The sequence below is a fragment of the Perognathus longimembris genome, chromosome 27, assembly GCF_023159225.1.
Source record: "Perognathus longimembris pacificus isolate PPM17 chromosome 27, ASM2315922v1, whole genome shotgun sequence".
Taxonomy (NCBI): domain Eukaryota; kingdom Metazoa; phylum Chordata; class Mammalia; order Rodentia; family Heteromyidae; genus Perognathus; species Perognathus longimembris.
Window position 1 is genome coordinate 6,001,947 of NC_063187.1, and position 20,460 is coordinate 6,022,406.

General features: G+C 40.8%; 1 protein-coding gene across 1 annotated transcript in view; it reads left to right on the forward strand.

The window, feature by feature from the left end:
* The window catches only part of LOC125342791 (vomeronasal type-2 receptor 116-like), a 48,626-nt gene that overhangs the window by 113 nt on the left and 28,053 nt on the right, over positions 1 to 20,460 (forward strand). The window contains exons 2-4 of the mRNA XM_048335099.1: positions 167 to 338; positions 1,357 to 1,478; positions 10,091 to 10,224. Coding sequence (XP_048191056.1) covers positions 167 to 338; positions 1,357 to 1,478; positions 10,091 to 10,224 — 428 coding nt within the window. The remainder of the gene's footprint in view (positions 1 to 166; positions 339 to 1,356; positions 1,479 to 10,090; positions 10,225 to 20,460) is intronic.

Sequence of the window (20,460 nt, forward strand, 5' to 3'; positions counted from 1 at the left end):
CTTGAGAAGGGACAGTTACCATGTTTCAGGAACACAAAACACACTGGCCACACCTCAATACATTGCATTTTTACCACAATGTCTAGAGCTTTCTAACTTTAATTGACCTCTGGTCAAATGAAGTCTCTCTGGGTAACTTCTTTATTTTTCACTGCATGTTCTTCAGGCTCTTCACACTGACATGTTCTCCAGTTATACCTGGAAGCTTCAGTCCCTGGTCAGGCCCAAGCTACAATATAGAGCTGCACCTGCAGCTCAGGTTATTCAACAACTCCTCTTTTGGGGGACACCCAAAGAAGATATCAGGGTCGTCACCGACAGTGACCATGGAATAGCAGGTGATGAAAAAAAAAACACAAAAAAAAAACAAAAAAGGAAAGAAACAGCATCCTATTCCTCCAGCAACTTAGAGTCCCATGTTCACACTTCATTTCACTACTTCTGCCTGTTCTTTGTCACATAGTCATGAAAATAACTTCATTTATGTCTGTATAGAATGAACAAAAATTGTTTGAATGAGAAAGCTCACAATATAAATGTGCAACACAGTTTTGGCATTGACCTTGAAATTGTGACATGTAATTGCTAGTTTCAGCAGCATCATTGCTTCATTAGGCAAGAGCATATTTGCAGGCCTCTGTATATGGAATTCTCATGAATAACTTTTGGAATTGAATAAGCTGAGTAGTGGGTGCACCTCTAAATTGTAGCTTGTGCCTGACCAGGCCCAGATGCTTCCTGGAATAACTACAGAACATGTCAATATGCAGAGCCTGATTAAAATACAGTCTAAAATAATGAATGTAGACAGAGAGACTTCATCTGACCAGAGATCAGTTAAAGTTAGAATGTTTTAGCCATTGTGACACAAAGGATATGTATTGAGGTGCAGCCAGTATGTTTTGTGTTCCTGAAAAATGGTTAATAGGTCCCCTCAAGCTAAGTATGACAGGGGTGATACCCCTACGACCCAACCCAGATCAAGAAGTAACAGGAAATACCTGGAATTCCAGGAGACCCCTCAAGCTTAGGTTGACTCCGGTGACACCTTTGCGACCCTACCCAGATCATTTGTCTAAACCAATTATTTTGAACCCCATAAGCCTGCCAATCACCTTCACCAGGCCTCTCCCTGCCATTGATTAGGCCAATCGTTCTTAATAATTATTTTATAACTTTCCCGCGTTGTGACATGATTTGCTGTGTGATGATGTGATGCATGGAATGTTCCCCCAAAACCCTATAATATCACTGCTGAATGAAGGGTTGTGGCCGTTGTTGAATCAGACCCACTGCGTCAGTTACTATTTTGAGCCCAGGCTTGATCTTGCAATAAAGACTGTCATGTGATTACAGGGACTTTTAGCTCCTTAGTGTTCTTTGGGGACCCCCCAAAATCTGGGCATAAAAATTTGATGCTTGTCAAGGATATCCCCCAGACCACAGGACCCCAGAACCAGAGGGTCCAACACCGAGCAGTGAGTCCTGTATATGTGTGTTTATGTGTCTGTCTTGACTTGTATCTTGGGTGGAGGGGCTTAAAGTCCCCCATGTATCTGTAACTGTTGGCAATGGCCTAAGCGAACACACAGGTGGGTTGTCATCTAAGTGTCTGGAAGATGTTCCACTTCCCTCCCTGTATTTTTTGGAGTTAACGACCCCCCTGTATTTTTCTTGGGGTTAAAGTCCCCCCTGTTTGTAATTGGAACGCAGTGGGTACCCTCTGCAGATTCAGAGTGAGAGGCCTGCGTTCACCTTTTGATGTTTACCTTGCCTCTGGAGAAGTTCCATCTATCCTTTTATGAATCTCGTCTTAATTACAGAAGGGCCATTGGTTTTTGTTTCTTCTCTCGAGAGTGTTTACAGGTGTAAGCACTGCAGCTGCACTTGCAACTCATATCGGCGCTGTTTATCTCATGCTGCCTTTTGTGTTTGTGTTTCTGTGTGTAACTAGCTTTGTTGGTGGACTGTTTTATCGAGACATGAGACAGACTCAGACTACCTCTCTCTCTCTCTCTCTCCTGACAACTTTAAAGACATGAAAGAGGACAGACTTTAAGTGTAAATGAAATTAAGGAGCATAAACTAATCAAATTCTGTGGTACAGAATGGCCAGCCTTTGAGATCAGGTGGCTGTCGGAGGGAAACTGATCTCACCACTATCCATGCAGTAAAGAATGTAGTTTTCTCTCCAGGAAGAAACGGCCACCAAGACCAACTCACATATCTTCTGCTTTGGGATGATTTAGTTGACACTTCCCCTTATTGGTTAAACCCTTTCTTGCCTCCTCAACATCAGGAACAAGTGCCACATAAGTTCCTGATTGTCAGAGACTGTCCAGCCAGGGCAGAATGAAATGGAACTAAAGCAGGGCAAAGGACTTTTGGGAAGACAGCGGAGGAGCTGCAGTGCACTTGCTGAGCTCCCTCCGACATCGCAGTTTTCTCACCCCCATAGAAAATTTTACTCCTAGAAAAATTGCCAGAGTAAGTTCTAACTGTACAGGGATTCTGGCCAGGAAGGAAAAATTGACGCTGCTCGTCTGATAACACAGATTTGAGCTCTGGGCAGCGTCCCACAGCTGCGCCAATGCCGGTGCCGGCACAGCGCCCGGCACAGCAACCTGCACTCCACGCCGCTAAAGCACACAGCAGAGACCAGGGAGAAATACTCCAGGCGGCGGCTGAGCACGGACAATCTGAAATCGCAGAGAAAGCGTGCTGGTAGACTGGCATTACCAATTCAAATGGGCAGAAGGAACACAAGAAAGATGGCAAACAATGAAGCCTTATCTCCCACTCAAAACAAGCAGGAAGGAGAGCAGTCAATCAAAGACATAGAAGAGAACCCCAAAAGGCTCTACAAAGTCTACTGATAAACATGATAAATGCAAAGTTTGAATCTCTTCAGTCAATTATTCTAGAGCGTGAGGAGGAAAAGCAAAAATTAATGGAGAATTTCATGACATCCACAAATAGAAAGATAAATGAACTTCAAGAGTCAAATGAAAAGATAGCTACCCAGTTTAAAGACCTGAGAGACAACACTCAAGACCAAAGTAATGAAGTTAATGAAGTAAAGAAGTCCATACAAGACCTAAGAAATGACATGGAAATCATCAGGAAAGACCAGTCAGAAGGCAAAAAGATTCGAAATCAAGTAGCTAGCCTACAGTCCCGACTAACTGAAGCAGAGGATCGAATTTCAGGAGCTGAAGATTCCTTAGATTCTATGGAGAAAGATCAAAAAACAATACAAATCCAGTCCAATCAACAAAACAGATCACTACAGGAGATTCAAGACACGATCAGGAAACCCAATTTAAGGATAATAGGTATTGAGGAAAACTTGGAGAAAGAGGTTAATGGGATAGGCAACCAATTTAACAGAATATTAGCTAAGAACGTCCCAAATACCCAGAAGGAAAGGCCTATACAGATACAAGAAGCATTTATAACCCCAAACCGACCAGACCAGAATAGGACATCCCACTGACATATTGTGATCAAAACAGGATCCTTAGAGTACAAGGAAAGAATCCTTAAAGCTGTTAGGGAGAAGAAAACAATCACATATAAAGGAAAAGCAATCAGAAGTACCCCCGACTTCTCAGCAGAGACCATGAAAGCAAGGAGAGCCTGGAATGAAGGATACCCAACCCTAAATAAAAATAACTACCAATCAAGAATTCCATTCCCAGCCAAACTCTCCTTCATAGCCGAAGGTCAAATAAAAGTCTTCCACAGTAAGGAAAAACTGAATCAATATATGTCCACCAAACCAGCTTTACAAAAAATCTTCAAAGATGTACTATACAGGGAAAATAATCAAGATCCCAATACAGACAGAGAAATGAACCCTAAATAGTAAACATCAGATCAAGAAATGGGAAGAGGGGCTGGGGATATGGCCTAGTGGCAAGAGTGCTTGCCTTGTATACATGAGGCCCTGGGTTCGATTCCCCAGCACCACATATACAGAAAACGGCCAGAAGGGGCGCTGTGGCTCAAGTGGCAGAGTGCTAGCCTTGAGCAAGAAGAAGCCAAGGACAGTGCTCAGGCCCTGAGTCCAAGGCCCAGGACTGGCCAAAAAAAAAAAAAAAAAAGAAAGAAAGAAAGAAAGAAAGAAATGGGAAGACACAGCTTCAAACAAGATAGTGATAATGAAAGCAACAAACAATCATCTCACAATCCTAACTCTCAAAATTAATGGACTTAATTCTCCAACCAAATGACATAGGCTCATAAGTTGGATCAAAAAACAAGATCCATCTTTCTGCTGCCTCCAAGAGACAAATCTATCCAGCAAATGTAAAAGTCTTCTAAAAGTGAAAGGCTGGAAACAAATCTATCAAGCAAATGGCCCCCTAAGCAGGCTGGAGTTGCAATCCTAGTATCAGACAAAATTGACTTCAAATTAAAAAAGGTAAGAAGAGACAAAGAAGGTTACTAAATACTAGTAAAGGGATCTCTCCAACAGGAAGATATAACCATTCTAAATATCTACACACCAAATGCAGGAGCACCCAACTTCATCCAACAAACACTACTGACTCTAAAAACACTCACAGACCCAAACACATTGATAGTTGGGGACTTTAACACTTCACTATCACCTCTGGACAGATCAACATGCCAAAAACTGAACAAAGAAACCCCAGAACTAAATAATTGCATAGACCAACTAGACTTAACTGACATCTACAGAATATTTCACCCAGGAACAACAGAATACACATTTTTCTCCGCAGCACATAGAACATTCTCCAAAATAGATCACATCTTAGGGCACAAAGAAAATCTGTACAGATTCAGAAGTATCAAAACCATTCCCTGCATTCTCTCAGACCACAATGGAATAAAATTAGAGCTCAACTCAAACAGCCACCACAGAAAATCGTACAATTCATGGAGACTAAACAACACACTGCTGAACCATCAGTGGGTCACTGAAGAAATTAAAACCGAAATTCAAATGTTTACGGAATTCAACCAAGTTGAGAACACAAAGTACCAGCTCGTTTGGGAAGCAGCAAAGGCAGTATTCACAGGAAAATTTATATCTCTGAGTGCATACATCAACAAACTGGATAAACAGCAGCTCAATAATTTAAGGAAGCACCTTAATTTCCTTGAGAGAGAACAGCAAGCCAAACCACAAGTCAATGAACGGAAGCAAATAATTAAAATCAAATCAGAATTAAATCAATTAGAGATTTAAAAAAACCACCGAAAGAATCAACAAAACAAACAGTTGGTTCTTTGAAAAAAGCAAGAAGATAGACAGACCCCTGGCAAACCTGCCCAAAAAACGAAGGCAGCACACTCAAATAAACAAGATCAGAGATGAAACAGGTAACATCACCACAGAAATAACCGAAATTCATAAAATTATAAGGGACTATTTTGCAAACCTTTATGCCAACAAATTCGAGAACTTGGAAGAAGTGGACAGTTTCCTAGAAAAAAATTGATATCCCCAAACTTAACCATGAAGATTTAAACCTTCTAAACAGACCCATATCCAGTATTGAAATAGAAACGGCAATAAATGATCTCCCATCCAAGAAAAGCCCAGGTCCAGACGGATTCACTGCAGAATTCTACAAGGCCTTCAAAACAGAACTCACACCAATATTTCTCAAACTCTTCAATGAAATTGAAAGAGAACGTTCACTACCAGACTCATTCTATGAAGCCAGTTTAACCGTCATCCCAAAACCAGGCAGGGACTCATCACGGAAAGAGGACTATAGACCGATCTCCCCAATGAACATAAAATTCTCAACAAAATTCTGGCCAATCCACTTCAACAGGTCTTAAAAAAAATCATACACCATGATCAAACTGGATTCATCCCAGGGATGCAAAGTTGGTTTAATATAAACAAGTCAATTAATGTAATCCACCACATCAACCGGAGCAAGGTAAAGAACCACATTTTTTTGTCTCTGGATGCGGAAAAAGCATTCGATAAAATCCAGCACCCATTTATTCTAAAAGCCCTGGAAAAACTGGAATTCCAGGGAACATTCCTGAATATAATCAAGGCAGTTTATGACAAATGAACAGCAAGCATAACTCTAAATGGTGAAAAACTAAAGCCATTCCCTTTAAAATCAGGAACAAGGCAGGGATGTCCATTCTCTCCCCTGCTCTTCAACATAATACTACAATTCCTAGCAAGAGCAATTAGGCATTAAGAAAATATAAGGGGAATCCAAATAGGAAAAGATGAGGTTAAACTTTCTCTCTACGCAGATGACATGATCCTATACCTAAAGAATCCCATAGACTCTACCCCCAAGCTACTAGAGCTGATACAAACCTTTGGCACAGTGGTAGGATATAAAATAAACCTTCAAAAATCAACGGCCTTTCTCTATGCTAACGACCCGAAGACTGAGGCTGAAATTAGGAAAGCAACTCATATTGCAATAGCCCCCAAAAACATAAAATACCTAGGAATAACCTTAACCAAAGAAGTGAAAGACCTCTTTGATGAAAACTTTAAAAGCTTGAAAAACGAAATTAAGTCAGAACTAAGGAAATGGAAAAACCTCCCATGCTCCTGGATTGGGAGGATTAATACAATCAAAATGGCAATATTGCCAAAGGCTATCTACAAATTCAATGCAATACTCATTAATATCCCAACACCATTTTTAATGAAATAGAGGAAGCAATCCAGAAATTCATATGGAAAAATAAAATATCTAGAATAGCAAAACAGTCCTAAGCAGAAAGAACAGTGCTGGAGGAATTACAATACCCAACTTCAAGCTGTATTATAAAGCTGTAGTAATAAAAACAGCTTGATATTGGCACCGGAACAGGCCTGAAGACCAATGGAACAGAATTGAAGAGCCAGAAATGAACCCACAGAACTATGCCTACTTAATCTTTGATAAAGGAGCTAAAAAAATAGCTTGGAAGAAAGATAACCTCTTTAACAAGTGGTGCTGGCAAAACTGGCTCAACACATGCAACAAAAGAAAACTAGATCCTTATATATCACCCTGCACCAAAATCAATTTCAAATGGATTAAAGACCTCGAAATCAAAACAGACACCCTGAAAACACGAAAGGAAGGAGTAGGAGAAACACTTGGGCTCCTTGGCACAGGACGGAACTTCCTTAACAAAGACCAAGAAAGGCTACAAATCAAAGAAAGGTTGGACAAATGGGACTGCATCAAACTGCAGAGCTTCTGCACGGCAAATGACATAGCTCGCAAGATAAACAGAAAGCCCACAGACTGGGAGAAGATCTTTACCGGCCATTCAATGGACAAAGGCCTCATATCTAAAATATGCAGAACTAAAAAAATTACCTTCTTCCAAAACAAAACTGCAAAGAACCAATAGCCCCCTCATCAAGTGTTCTAAAGACTTGCAAAGAGACTTCTCTGATGAGGAAATGAGAATGGCCAAGAGACATATGAAAAAATGCTCTACATCACTGGCCATAAAAGAAATGCAAATCAAAACAACATTGAGATTTCATCTCACCCCAGTAAGAATGTCATATATCAAGAAAACTAACAATAACAATTGTGGGAGGGGATGTGGCCAAAAGGGAACTCTACTTCATTGTTGGTGGGAATGTAAACTGGTTCAGCCACTCTGGCAATCAGTATGGAGATTCCTCAGAAGGCTAAATATAGAACTCCCCTATGACCCAGCAGCCCCGCTTTTGGGTATCTATCCAAAAGACCACAAACAAAATCACAGTAATGCCACCAGCACAACAATGTTCATCGCAGCACAATTTGTCATAGCTAGAATCTGGAACCAACCCAGATGCCCCTCAGTAGACGAATGGATCAGGAAAATGTGGTACATATACACAATGGAATTTTATGCCTCTATCAGATAGGATGACATTGTCCCATTTGTAAGGAATTGGAAGGACTTGGAAAAAATTATACTAAGTGAAGTGAACCATACCCAAAGAAACATGGACTCTATGGTCTCCCTTATTGGGAATAATTAGTATAGGTTTAGGCAAGTCTTAGCAGAGCATCACAAGGCCCAATAGCTATACCATTACGAACACATAAGATGATGCTAAGTGAAATGAACTCCATGTTATGGAAACAATTGTTATATCACAGTTGTAACTACTTTCAACGTCCCATGTGTATCTGTAGCTTCTATTATTGATGATGTTCTTGTATCACCTTCCTGTGGTTGTACCTACACTATCTCTGTAATCATCTCTGAGTATATTGGAAACGTGTATACTGGTATTGGAACTAGGAAATTGAAAGGGAATACCAAGATTGAGAGACACAGGGTAAAAAAAGACAAACAACTACAAAAGCAATACTTACAAAACTGTTTGGTGTAAGTGAACTGAACACCTCAGGGGGGAAAAGGGAAGGGGGAGGGGGGAGGGGGGTATGAGGGACAAGGTAACAAACAGTACAAGCAATGTATCCAATGCCTAACGTATGAAACTGTAACCTCTCTGTACATCAGTTTGATAATAAAAATTTGGAAAAAAAAAAAAAAAGCAGGGCAAAATGACTTGGATTTCTGCACCGACATCCTGGCACAAGTGCAGGGAATTTGAGCAGAACTGGTTGAAACAGCTGCCTTATCTTTAAAAAATTGTAAAATGCTCCTAGCTACAATCTGGCTAGACACTACAGTCAAGTACTGGGTGGGCTGCCTTTAACTCCAGGTAACCCCCACTCAGCCTTCTTCAGCAGAAAAGTATTTGGTGTGCTACATTGTTTGGCTAAAATTATCCATCCCTGGAAAATGAGGCTGGAGAATGCTAAAAATCATTTGTGAAAAGTTTTGTCTTAAAATTTGGGTGTTGCAGGAGTAATATTAGCAAAAATACCTCTTGCCACTAGATAATGGGTGTCTGATGTTTATTTTGCATGCTTTAAGTTCTTTTGAATGTGTGTGTGTGTGTGTGTGTGTGCATGTGTGAGTGTGAACATATTCAAGACTATTAATGATGTAAAATTGAGTGAGTTTAAGTTTTAATTCAAATGGGTGTTTGGGTGTTACAAAGTGTTTTAAGGATTATTACATTGTTTTAAAGAGGAACTAAAAGATTTCTAAGGATTCCTTAATTTACAGTTGAACAATTGAGTATCTTACTGAATATGATTGTTTGCACCTTAATCATGTTATCTGGTTTAGCAAAATACAAACAAAAAAAAAACTCATTGGTATCTTGAAATTTGTTTCCCTTGTTTAAAAATTGGATCCAATTGTCAGAAATTTGGATGTAAAGGTTTATGACTGTTTAAAAAAAACTGCTTGGGTTTCTCAGTCAGAGACAAATAGGAAAGGACAGGAAAAACCTAGGATGGGCATGTGTGCCTATCCTCAGGAGTGAGGGTTGATCTGCCAAAGGTGCATCTTAGCCAGTCCTCGTGGTAGCACAAGCCCTGGAGGGATTCCACATGGTGGGACAGCCATAAGGGGGAATCCATTTATGGTGGAAGAGGGCAAGCTGGCACTAAGACAGTTCATCAAGCTCTGAGGAGTATGATGGCGATAGGCCATTCTGTAGGACGAGGCAATGGAGGCCTTTCTTTTGTCTCTTTTATTTTCAGGTGAACATTGGAAACCTGGTAGTACAAATGAATGATTTGACTGGATTTTCTAAAACTGACCCTTAGGATGGATTATTAATATTGGAAAACCTTAAAGGAGGATTAAAAGATTTATTTGGGTTTTGCAGTTTGGATGTATTGAAAAAAAGAAAGTTGCTAAATCTGTATTCTTGTATTGGTAATTCTTGTGTACCCTGTTGAATATACTTTGCCACAGTTTTTTTGAGTATCAGTTTAATGATTCAGGTACCGAATTTTATGTGTATACTGTGATGTAATACTAAGACTCTTAACTATATTAAGATACATATAATCAGGAAAGTATTTAAGGGTATATATATTAAATTATTCGGGATAGAAGTAAACTCTCATTAACTCTCTGTATGTAGAAAGAAATGGAAAAATGGGCCAACGTTTTTCACTAATTAATTGGAAAGCTGATGGATCAGTATTTCTAATTTTGTAATTGTAATACTTGCATTAAGGAAAAATTGTCATTTGAATTTAAGTGTCTTCATCCAGTGACTGGGAATGAAGAAAAAAATGGCTCTTTTAAAACAGGCAGCCAAGAGGCAATATGCCCCTGGGCTACAGAGTTTTTCCAGATGCAAATAAAGGCTGAGGTGAAGGTGTTAAAGCAGAGGTTAGGAAAAGGCTTCAGAAGTCAAGAATGCACTTCTAGGTTAAAAAATTGGAAAGTGGAAACAGTAGCCTGGGGCAATGGATATCACTTATTCTTCATAGATCTGTAAATGCCAATGAGAAATCTAAAGAGTCAGTGTGAAAGTTGAGATTGTTGAAAGACTTTAGAGACCAAAAATGGATTTCTACATATGGAATTTGAAAATAAAATTCCCCTAAATATGTGTTTTAAATAGGACAATTAAGGCTGCCAAAATGATTGTTTAATTGCTATTCCAGTTTGTAGAGTTCTTTGTAGCAGTCCCACGGAAAAGGACAGATGATTCCTACAAGTTTTTCAGATGTAATGCTGGCCCTTAATGAGTTCCAGGTAAGATCTTGTTAAAAACTACTTCTGTGTGGAACACCTGGTTGCTTTGTTGGAGTAAAGTAACCCTTTGGAAGACTCATTGATCTGAGATCTGCGCTTTGAACCTAGCCTGAGCAGAGTAAGGTCCCTGTGAGAGTCTTGTCTCTAATCAGCCAGCAGAGTGCTGAGAACGTATTTGTGTGGAGCTCAAAGTTTGAGAATGCTAGCCTTGAGCTGGACAGCTAAGGTACAGCACTCAGGCCCTGAGACCAAGTCCAGCAATGGACCAAGAAAAATGTCAAAGGTGCATTTATACCAGCATGGAAAAGTCACTCCTGGGACAAAAGTGATGGAACATCCAGAGGCAGTAATCCACTGCTTGGAGGGCAGAGATGGTGTCACATCCTAGTCACTCGTGTTTGGCCTTTCAAAACTTAATCAGAGCCAGGAGTTCCTAGAAGAATAGTTCATAAGCATGCCTTTTATTGCCCATGTCTATCTATTTTGTAACTGGACAGGAACTTGCCAGTCATCTGTGATAGTGGGTATTCAAACTAAATTTGTTAAATGAGGGATAGTTTAAAATCCCAACCCCTTGCATCTACTCAAATCCCTGACTGGCACTGAGAATAGTACGCAGATACATCTACTCAGGAAAGAAAGTTTGTGGATCTGAGATCCTGTCCTTATTGTGATCTAAGGGCTGCAAAGGTAGTTTCGGCATTGTTACATCCTCAGTTTCCCCAGCCAAAGAGGAAAATGCTTTTACAAGCCAGAGTGCTACAAGACTACCATGTTATATCCCAAGAAGAGTTCTGTGCAGTTGTTAAAAGGTTAGCTATTTACTCAAGTTTGGAGTAAAGTTCCTAGTAACTAGTCCTGACAACCCCTTGGCCAAGTAAACCAAGGTTCTATAGGTTCCTGGCTAGGTAAGGTTAATGCCCCTGAGTCAGCCAGAAGAAAATGAATGATTTTTGCCCATCATCCTCCCATCAAGATCAAGCAACCAGAGTCTTTTTTTTAAGACAAATTCCTAGCCTTATTGCAAATATCTGATTACTGAAAGTTATTGCCCTGGAAAATTATGGCCAAGGGCCATTGCCTAAAGCTGTCTTGAAAGCTGTCCAGTGATATGCCATCCTACAAAACATAGTGTGCTTAAAAAGCAACCAGGAAATTACTAGGAGATTTCACTAAAGTCAGGATTATCAGTAGGTTTGGCTTACCTTCCCAGTCTATGCAGAAAGTTTCAGGCAACCCAGCAGAAGGTGTGATATTCTACTGGAGCCATGGGGATTCACTGCTGCCTGACATCACCATGGCCCCTGCCCATTCCATTAGAGCAAGGATGAAGGACAATCTGACAGTCATTTGGAAGAATCTCTATCTTCAGCCTGAGCACCCCTACCATGGTAAAAGCAGATGGGACTCTACCACATGAAGCTGATTCCTGCTTGAAAGTGCTTTGGATTTCCTGAAACTAAAATTTGGGGGGGACTTTCTTGAGTTGTCTGGAGTTAACTATATCTTTTAAGAAAATTGGATATTGTAAGAGATTTTCAAGTAGACAATTCCATGGAACTGATGGCCTGCTGCTATAACAGAGTAAACAAAATGGTTTCCTCTGGATAAGGAGGGGATTTGAAAAGTAAGGATGTCACCTGTCACAGAATGGTCTGAGTAGAATAGGGCATCAGTGGGGATAAGAAAAGATGTTAGAAAGAGAATTGGGGAAAATAAGTGATTCCCTTCAGATAACAAAAAGGAAGACAATCCCTCGAAAGTTTGAGGATGTAGCAAATGTTATCAGTATGTCTTAAATTTAGAACTTAAAAGTAAAGTTGGTATGTAGTTGAAGTGCCAGACTTTGAACTCAGGCCCCATTTTACCACGTGAACCCCATTTTACTATGCAAACCCCACTTTACCACTCGAACCTGAGATAAGCTGGCCCTGTGAGCAAACCCAGGACAAGCCCATTAGGGCCCAGTTGGTCAAGAACTCTAACCGCTGGGAATGCTTAACTCTGACCACCCCTAGAATGCCTCGAACCCTGAGCCAATCGATTTGTACCTGTGTCCTAATCTTGCTTGCTTGAACACCTGATTGTTGTAACTTTGTTCTTTGCCTTTATAAGCCCTGAGTAATCACAGCTCGGGGATCCCTCCTAACCTCCGCTGTGTCAGTGGGTAGGATAAGGCCCAAATTGCAGCTCGCTTAAATAAAGCCTTGCCTTACTTTAGCATTTCAGAATGTCTGAATCTCTGTGGTCTTCTTGGTGTTGGTCTTGCGACTTGGCACAACATTTGGGGTTTCCCTGGGATGGCCCCAATGACCCCCGATACCCCAGACTCCAAAGGTAACAAAATACCGCTGTTCATTCTGTGTGTCTGTGTGATTTGCAGTTTTGTTTTCTGTTTTGGCCGGCCGCCTGAATCTGAACCTGTAGGTAGTAAAGGACCAGCCGGAGTGGACGCACTCATATCGGCAGTTCTGGAGGACTTGGGGGATGCCTCAAGCCCTCCACAGGGGGCTCAGGCTTCCCACTACCACCCTAAACCTGAAGGACTGGACCGGGAGGCCCTTCTAACGGGTGCCCGTCCAGTCCCCTCTATATTCTGGGTTGTCTGGTCCACTCCTACACAGGAACGGGAGAGCAAGAGCCTCAAGTCTGTGTGGTCTGCCCCCTCACAGGGGCAGGAGAAATACAGTGAGACTGTGTGGTCTGCCCCCTGACAGGGGCAGGAGAGACACAGTGAGACTGTGTGGTCTGCCCCCTCACAGGGGCAGGAGAGACACACTCAAACCTGTAAGCCGTGGCTCCCTAAGTCTGTCTGTAATTGTTGTCTGGTCTTTGTGCCTGTGATTATTTTTGTGTGTTTTTTTCTTGCGCTGTGCCTGACTGACAAACGGATGATGGGGAATGTTCCTTCCATTCCCCTGGACTTGACTTTAGCTCACTGGAAAGATGTACAGGTGACAGCCCTCAATCAGGCAATCAGTGAGAGTGTCCACAAAAAAAGAACTCTAGGGGGACCCCCATCCAGCCTTCTTAAGCAGAAAATTGTTTGGTGTGCTAAAATGTTTTAGTAAGACTAAAAATGTTTTACTAAAACTATCAAGCCCTGGAAAATGAGGCTGGAGAATGCTAAAATCATTTGTTAAAGGTTTTTGTCTTAAAATGTACGGCTGACGCTTATTCAGTGCACTTTAAGATCTTTTGAAAATGTATGTGTGTGTGCATGTGTGAGTGTGAACATGTTCAAGACTGCAGTATGATGCAAAATTAAGTGTAACTTTAAATTCAAATGGTCATCATGTTTGGGCATTACCAAATGCTTTAAAGGTATTATTGCATTGTATTAAAGAGAAACTAGAGTTACAAAAGGATTTCTCAGGGTTCTTTAATTAAAATTAAAAAAAATCAGAGCTAAGTGTCAGAAATTTGGATTTAAAAGGATATATATACTAAACTAATGGGGATATAAGTAAACTCTCATTAACTCTATGTATGTAGGAAGAAATGGCAAAATGGGCCAATGTTTCTCACTAATATATTAGAAAGCTGAATGGATAAGTATTTCTAATTGTAATTCTTACATTAAGGAAAAATTCGAAGGTCTTCATGCCATGCAGTAACTGGGACTGAAGGAAAAAAAAAAAAAAAGAGGCTCTTTTGAAACAAGCAGCCCATAGGCAAAGGGCAGCACCTGGTTTCAGAACGCCTGTGAGCTTCAGTTTTTCTGATGCAGATAAAAGCTAAAGTGTTGTGTTAGTGTTAAAAAGGCTTTGGAAATCAAGAATACATTTCTAGATAAGAAATTTGGAAGTAAAATTGTCCTAAATAATTATTGCAGGGCTGGGGATATAGCCTAGTGGCAAGAGTGCCTGCCTCGGATACACGAGGCCCTAGGTTCGATTCCCCAGCACCACATATACAGAAAACGGCCAGAAGTGGCGCTGTGGCTCAAGTGGCAGAGTGCTAGCCTTGAGCGGGAAGAAGCCAGGGACAGTGCTCAGGCCCTGAGTCCAAGGCCCAGGACTGGCCAAAAAAATAAATAAATAAAAATAAATAAATAAATAAAATAATTATTGCAAAGTGAGAAAAGGAGAATTATGGCTACCAAAATGTTTAATTGCCATTCCAGCTTCTTTGTAGGTTTTTTGTAACAGTTTCCAGCAGGCCCACAGAAAAGCACAGGTGATTCCTACAAGTTTGTCAAGATCTAATACTGGCCCTTACTAAGTTCCAGGTAAGAGAGCATGCTTAAAAACTACTTCTGTAGACCAGCTATCAGAGACCCAAGCCCGACAAAGAAGTAGATCTCCCTCCCTCCCCCTCCCCAACCCCGAGGGAACAAAGAACCCCCAAATCAGGCAGGGAGCGCCCATCAGGCACTGGGAAGTCAGTTTAGCAGGGGAAGGGTGGAGCAGCCCCAAGGCCCCACAGGTTCCTGAACTGGCAGAACTAGCCCCGCCCCCCCTTCCCAACAGGGGCCTGGGGACGGCCAGCAGTTCAAGCCCCACCCGAGGCACCTGGACACAGGAGGGTGGGGCCGCCGGCGACAGCGCCCACTCTGGTAGGCGTACCCGGCACTGGTGGGCGGGGCCACAGCGACAGCATCTGCTGCCATAGACACGCCTACACAGAAGGGAGGGATGGCCTACACAGATCTCCAGATGCGCAAATCACAAAGAAACATAACTCAGTTCATCAAAGGGCAAGCCAACTCGCCAGCTCCAAAAAGCAGCACGACTGAAGAGGAGATGGAGACAAAAAAAGCAAATGAGGCCATGTTAACAGGAATGATCGAAAGCGTCAGAAATGAAATCAGAAAACAATTCCAAGAGTTTAGAGCGGAAATCTGGAAGGACACCCAGGAAGCCAAGATAGAAATGGAAGCAAAAATGGATACAATGCAAGCCTCCTTTAAAGAAAATCTCCACATCCTAAGAATTGAAATGCATGAAAAAATAGATTTAAAATACAACTCTTTAAAGGAAGAAATTTCCACGATCAGAGCTGATATGACAACCATAAATAGCTCTCTGACATCCACAAACTCCGCAACTGAAACCATAACACAAAGAGTGGACCATATAGAATCCAGAATCTCTCGCCTGGACGATGAAGCAGCTGACAACAACCAGAAAATGACCACACTCCAAGAAAAGGTGAAGCTTCAGGGAAGACTAATCCAGGAACTAATGGACAAAGACAAGAGATATAATCTGCGCATAATTGGAATAGAAGGAGATGAATACCAGAACAGAGGGCTTGATCATGTTCTCAATAAAGTTATTGCAGAAAACTTCCCCAATCTCACAGGGGACCCCATCCAGGTAACCGAAGCCTATAGGACACCTGGCAGGCCAGACCCAAGGAAAGCCACCCCAAGGCACATAATATTCAAGACTACAGACCTCAAGATTAAAGAGCAAATTCTGAATTCAGCCAAAGCAAAGAAGGAAACTTTTTTCAATGGGAAGAGGATTCGAATAACATCCGACTTATCCACACAAACTTAGCAAGCTCGAAGTGAGTGGAAGAACACCATCCAAGTACTTCAGAATAACAATTTACAACCTCAGATCAAATATCCAGCGAAATTGCAGTTCATATTCGAAGGGAAAACCAGATCTTTCAACACCAAAGAGGAGCTAAAGGAGTATGTGAATAAAAAACCAGCCCTACAGCGAATATTAAGAGGGGAACCCCACCCAACAGAGATCATAAAATACACACAGACAGAATCAGAAAGAAACTTCAATAGCCAAAGTCCAGCAGAAAGACCAGCTCACTAAAGACAAGAAAAAATAAAAGAGGAAAAAACAGCCCAACAAGAAAATGGAAGGAGAAAAAAAACCCTTATCCTTGATCTCCTTAAATATAAATGGTTTAAACTCCCCGATAAAGAGGAGCAGACTGGCAGAATGGATTCGCAAACAAAAAGTTGACATCTGCTGTCTACAAGAGACCCACCTTACAGCAAGGGACAAAAACAGGCTTCGAATGAAAGGATGGAGAAAGATCTACCAAACAAATGCACCCACCAAAACGGCAGGTGTAGCCATTCTGATCTCAGACAAGCTGGTCTTCTCATTAAAGTCAACTCAAAAAGACAAAGAAGGACACTACATAATAATACAAAGAAAAATCCAGAATCAAGAAATCATGGTGATAAATGTATACACACCAAACAAAAGAGGCCCTACATATGTCAAGCAAATTCTCACAGAATTACAGAGCAAGATAGATGCAAACACAATCATAGTGGGTGACTTTAATACTCCTCTCTCTCCAAGAGACAGATCCAACACCCAGAGGATTAGTAAGGGAGCTGAGGACCTAAATAACACCATTTCACAAATGGATCTTACAGACCTATATAGAACCTTTCACCATACAGAGACCCAATACACCTTCTTTTCAGCAGCCCATGGATCATATTCCAAAATAGACCACGTCATAGCCCACACAAAGAACCTCAGCAAATACAAAAGTATTGACGTCATCCCATGTATTATATCTGATCACAGTGGATTAAAGGTAACCCTCAACAACAAAGGATACCACAGAGCCTATACACACTCTTGGAGGCTAAACCCCACGCTGCTATCCAACACTCGGGCCACAGACCAAATTAAAGATGAAATCAACGAATTCATAAGCCACAATGACAAAGAAAACACATCACAAAGAAACCTATGGGACACAGCTAAGGCAGTACTGAGGGGCAAGATCATTGCCCTCAGAACTCACGTTAAAAGAATGGAAACAGAGCAGGTGAATAACCTCACGATTAAACTAAAACAACTGGAGAAACAAGAAATGACAGAATCTAAAACGACTAGGAGGGGAGAGATCACAAAGATTAAAGAAGAGATAAATCTGACTGAAAATAGAAAGACCATTCAACAAATAAATAAGACTAAAAGCTGGTTCTTTGAGAAAATAAACAAAATTGACAGACCCCTTGCAAGACTTACAAAAAAAAGAAGAGAAGAGACTCATATACGTAAAATCAGGGACTCCACTGGAAAAATTACAACAAGTACACACGATATTCAAACACTCATAAGGAGCTATTTCCAAAACCTCTACTAAGCAAAAAACAATAATTTTACAGAAATGGATCAATTCTTAGAGAAGTACAAACTGCCCAAACGGAACCAAGAAGAAATAAATCAACTAAATAAACCAATAACTTACAGTGAGATACAGGAGGTAACCAAGAACCTCCCTACTAAGAAAAGCCCAGGCCCAGATGGATTCACCAACGAAGTCTACAAAACCTTTAGTGAGGATCTAATACCAATACTCCTCAAACTCTTCCGCGAAATAGAAACAGAGGGAGAAATCCCAAACTCATTCTACGAAGCTAATATCATACTCATTCCCAAACCAGGCAAAGATCCAACAAATAAAGAGAACTAGAGACCAATATCACTAATGAACACAGACGCAAAGCTCCTCAATAAAATATTAGCTAACAAGATCCAGAAACTGATCAAGGAAATCATACATCATGACCAAGTAGGCTTCATCCCTCAGTCACAAGGATGGTTCAACATCCGTAAATCAGTCAACGTAATTCACCACATAAACAGACCTAAAATTAAGAACTACATTGTTATCTCAGTCGATGCCCAAAAAGCCTTTGACAAAATACAACATCCAAACCTATTTAAAGCTTTGGAGAGAACAGGAATAGATGGAACATTCCTCAAAACAATAAAAGCCATATACAACAGACCAACTACTAATATCATATTAAATGGAGAGAAACTTAAATCATTCCCCCTAAACTCAGGAACAAGACAAGGATGCCCACTCTCCCCACTTCTGTTCAACATAGTGCTGGAATCCCTAGCCATAGCAATAAGGCAAGAGGAGGACATCAAAGGGATCCACATCGGCAAGGAAAAAATCAAGTTATCCCTATTCGCAGACGACAGGAATTTATATGTGAAGGACCCAAAAAACTCAGTACCCACACTCCTACACCTAATAAACCAATTTGGCAAAGTAACAGGCTACAAAATCAATCCACAAAAGTCACCAGCTTTTCTGTACACCAGCAATAGACAAACAGAAAAGGAAATTATGGAAACAATTCCATTTACAGTAGCCAAAAAAAGAATAAAGTACCTAGGGATCGACTTAACCAAGGACGTGACGGACCTATTCAATGAAAACTACAAAAATCTAATAAGGGAAATCAAAGAAGACACAAGGAGATGGAAAGACCTCCCATGCTCATGGGTAGGCAGAATCAATATAGTGAAAATGGCCATATTGACCAAATTGTTATACAAATTCAATCCAATACCTATCAAAACCCCTGCCACATTCTTCACTGAATTAGAGAACACAATCCATAAATTCATATGGAACAGCAAAAAACGAGGAATAGCCAAAGCAATTCTAGGCAAAAAAAATAGTGCAGGAGGAATCACAATACCAGACTTCAAGCTCTACTATAGGGCCATCATAACAAAAACAGTCTGGTATTGGTATAAAAACAGATCGGAAGACCAATGGATTAGAATTGAAGATCCAGAAATAAAACTGCACTCTTACAGCCAACTGATACTCGAAAAAGGAGCTAAAGACATACAATGGAATAAACATAGCCTCTTCAACTACTGGTGCTGGGAGAACTGGGCAGCCATATGCAGAAAACTCAAAGTAGACCCAAGCCTATCACCATGCACCAAGATCAACTCAAAATGAATCAAGGACCTGAATCCTTGAAACTACTGAAAGACAGAATAGGAAAGACGCTAGAACTTATAGGCAAAGGAAGGAACTTTCTGAATAGAGTCCCAGGGGCACAACAAATAGGGGAAAGACTTGATTAATGGGACTACTACAAATTAAAAAGTTTCTGCACAGCTAAGGACATAGCCACCAAAACAGAAAGACAGCCAACGATATGGGAAAGGATATTTACCAGCACAGCAACAGACAAAGGCCTAATATCTGTCATCTACAGAGAACTCAAAAAACTAAGCCCCTCCAAGCCCAATAAACCAATTAGGAAATGGGCAAAGGAGCTAAAGAGAGACTTCACAAGAGAAGAAATAAAAATGGCAAAGAAACATATGAGGAAATGTTCAACATCCCTGGTAGTAAAGGAAATGCAAATAAAAACAACCCTGAGGTACCACCTCACCCCAGTTAGGATGGCCTATACTCTGAACTCAGGCAACAGCAAATGCTGTTGTTGGTGGGAGTGCAAATTAGTACAGCCACTTTGGAGAACAAAATGGAGGTTTCTCAAAAAGCTCAATATAGACCTATCCTATGACCCAGCCATACCACTCCTAGGCATTTATTCTAAAGAGCAAACCCCAAGATATCAAAAAGATATTTGTACTTCCATGTTTATCGCAGCACAATTCACAATAGCCAAAATATGGAAACAAACCAGATGCCCCTCCACAGACGAATGGATCAAAAAAAATATGGTGCCTATACACAATGGAATACTACACAGAGACTAGGAATGGTGAAATATTGTTATTCGCAGAGAAATGGTCAGAACTCGGACAAATAATGTTGAGCGAGACAAGCCTAGAACGCAGAAAACAAAGGGACATGATTTCCCTGATATATTACTGTTAAGAAAGGGAGACAGAGAGACAGTAGAGACCAAGTCTGTGAAACCAAAAACTACTTGTCAAATAGTATTTCCCACAGGATTGGGGCAGCAACCCAACAGTATGTAACTAAAACCAAACAATTACTCAACACATAAAGGTCAAACATTGACCTCTCAGTGGAATAGAATAGCTCAAAATCTATGTATTTATGTTCATAAAAGAATACTGTCGACATATTGTCTAATATTGACATTGCATTTAAAGCCCTAGGCGAATTTTC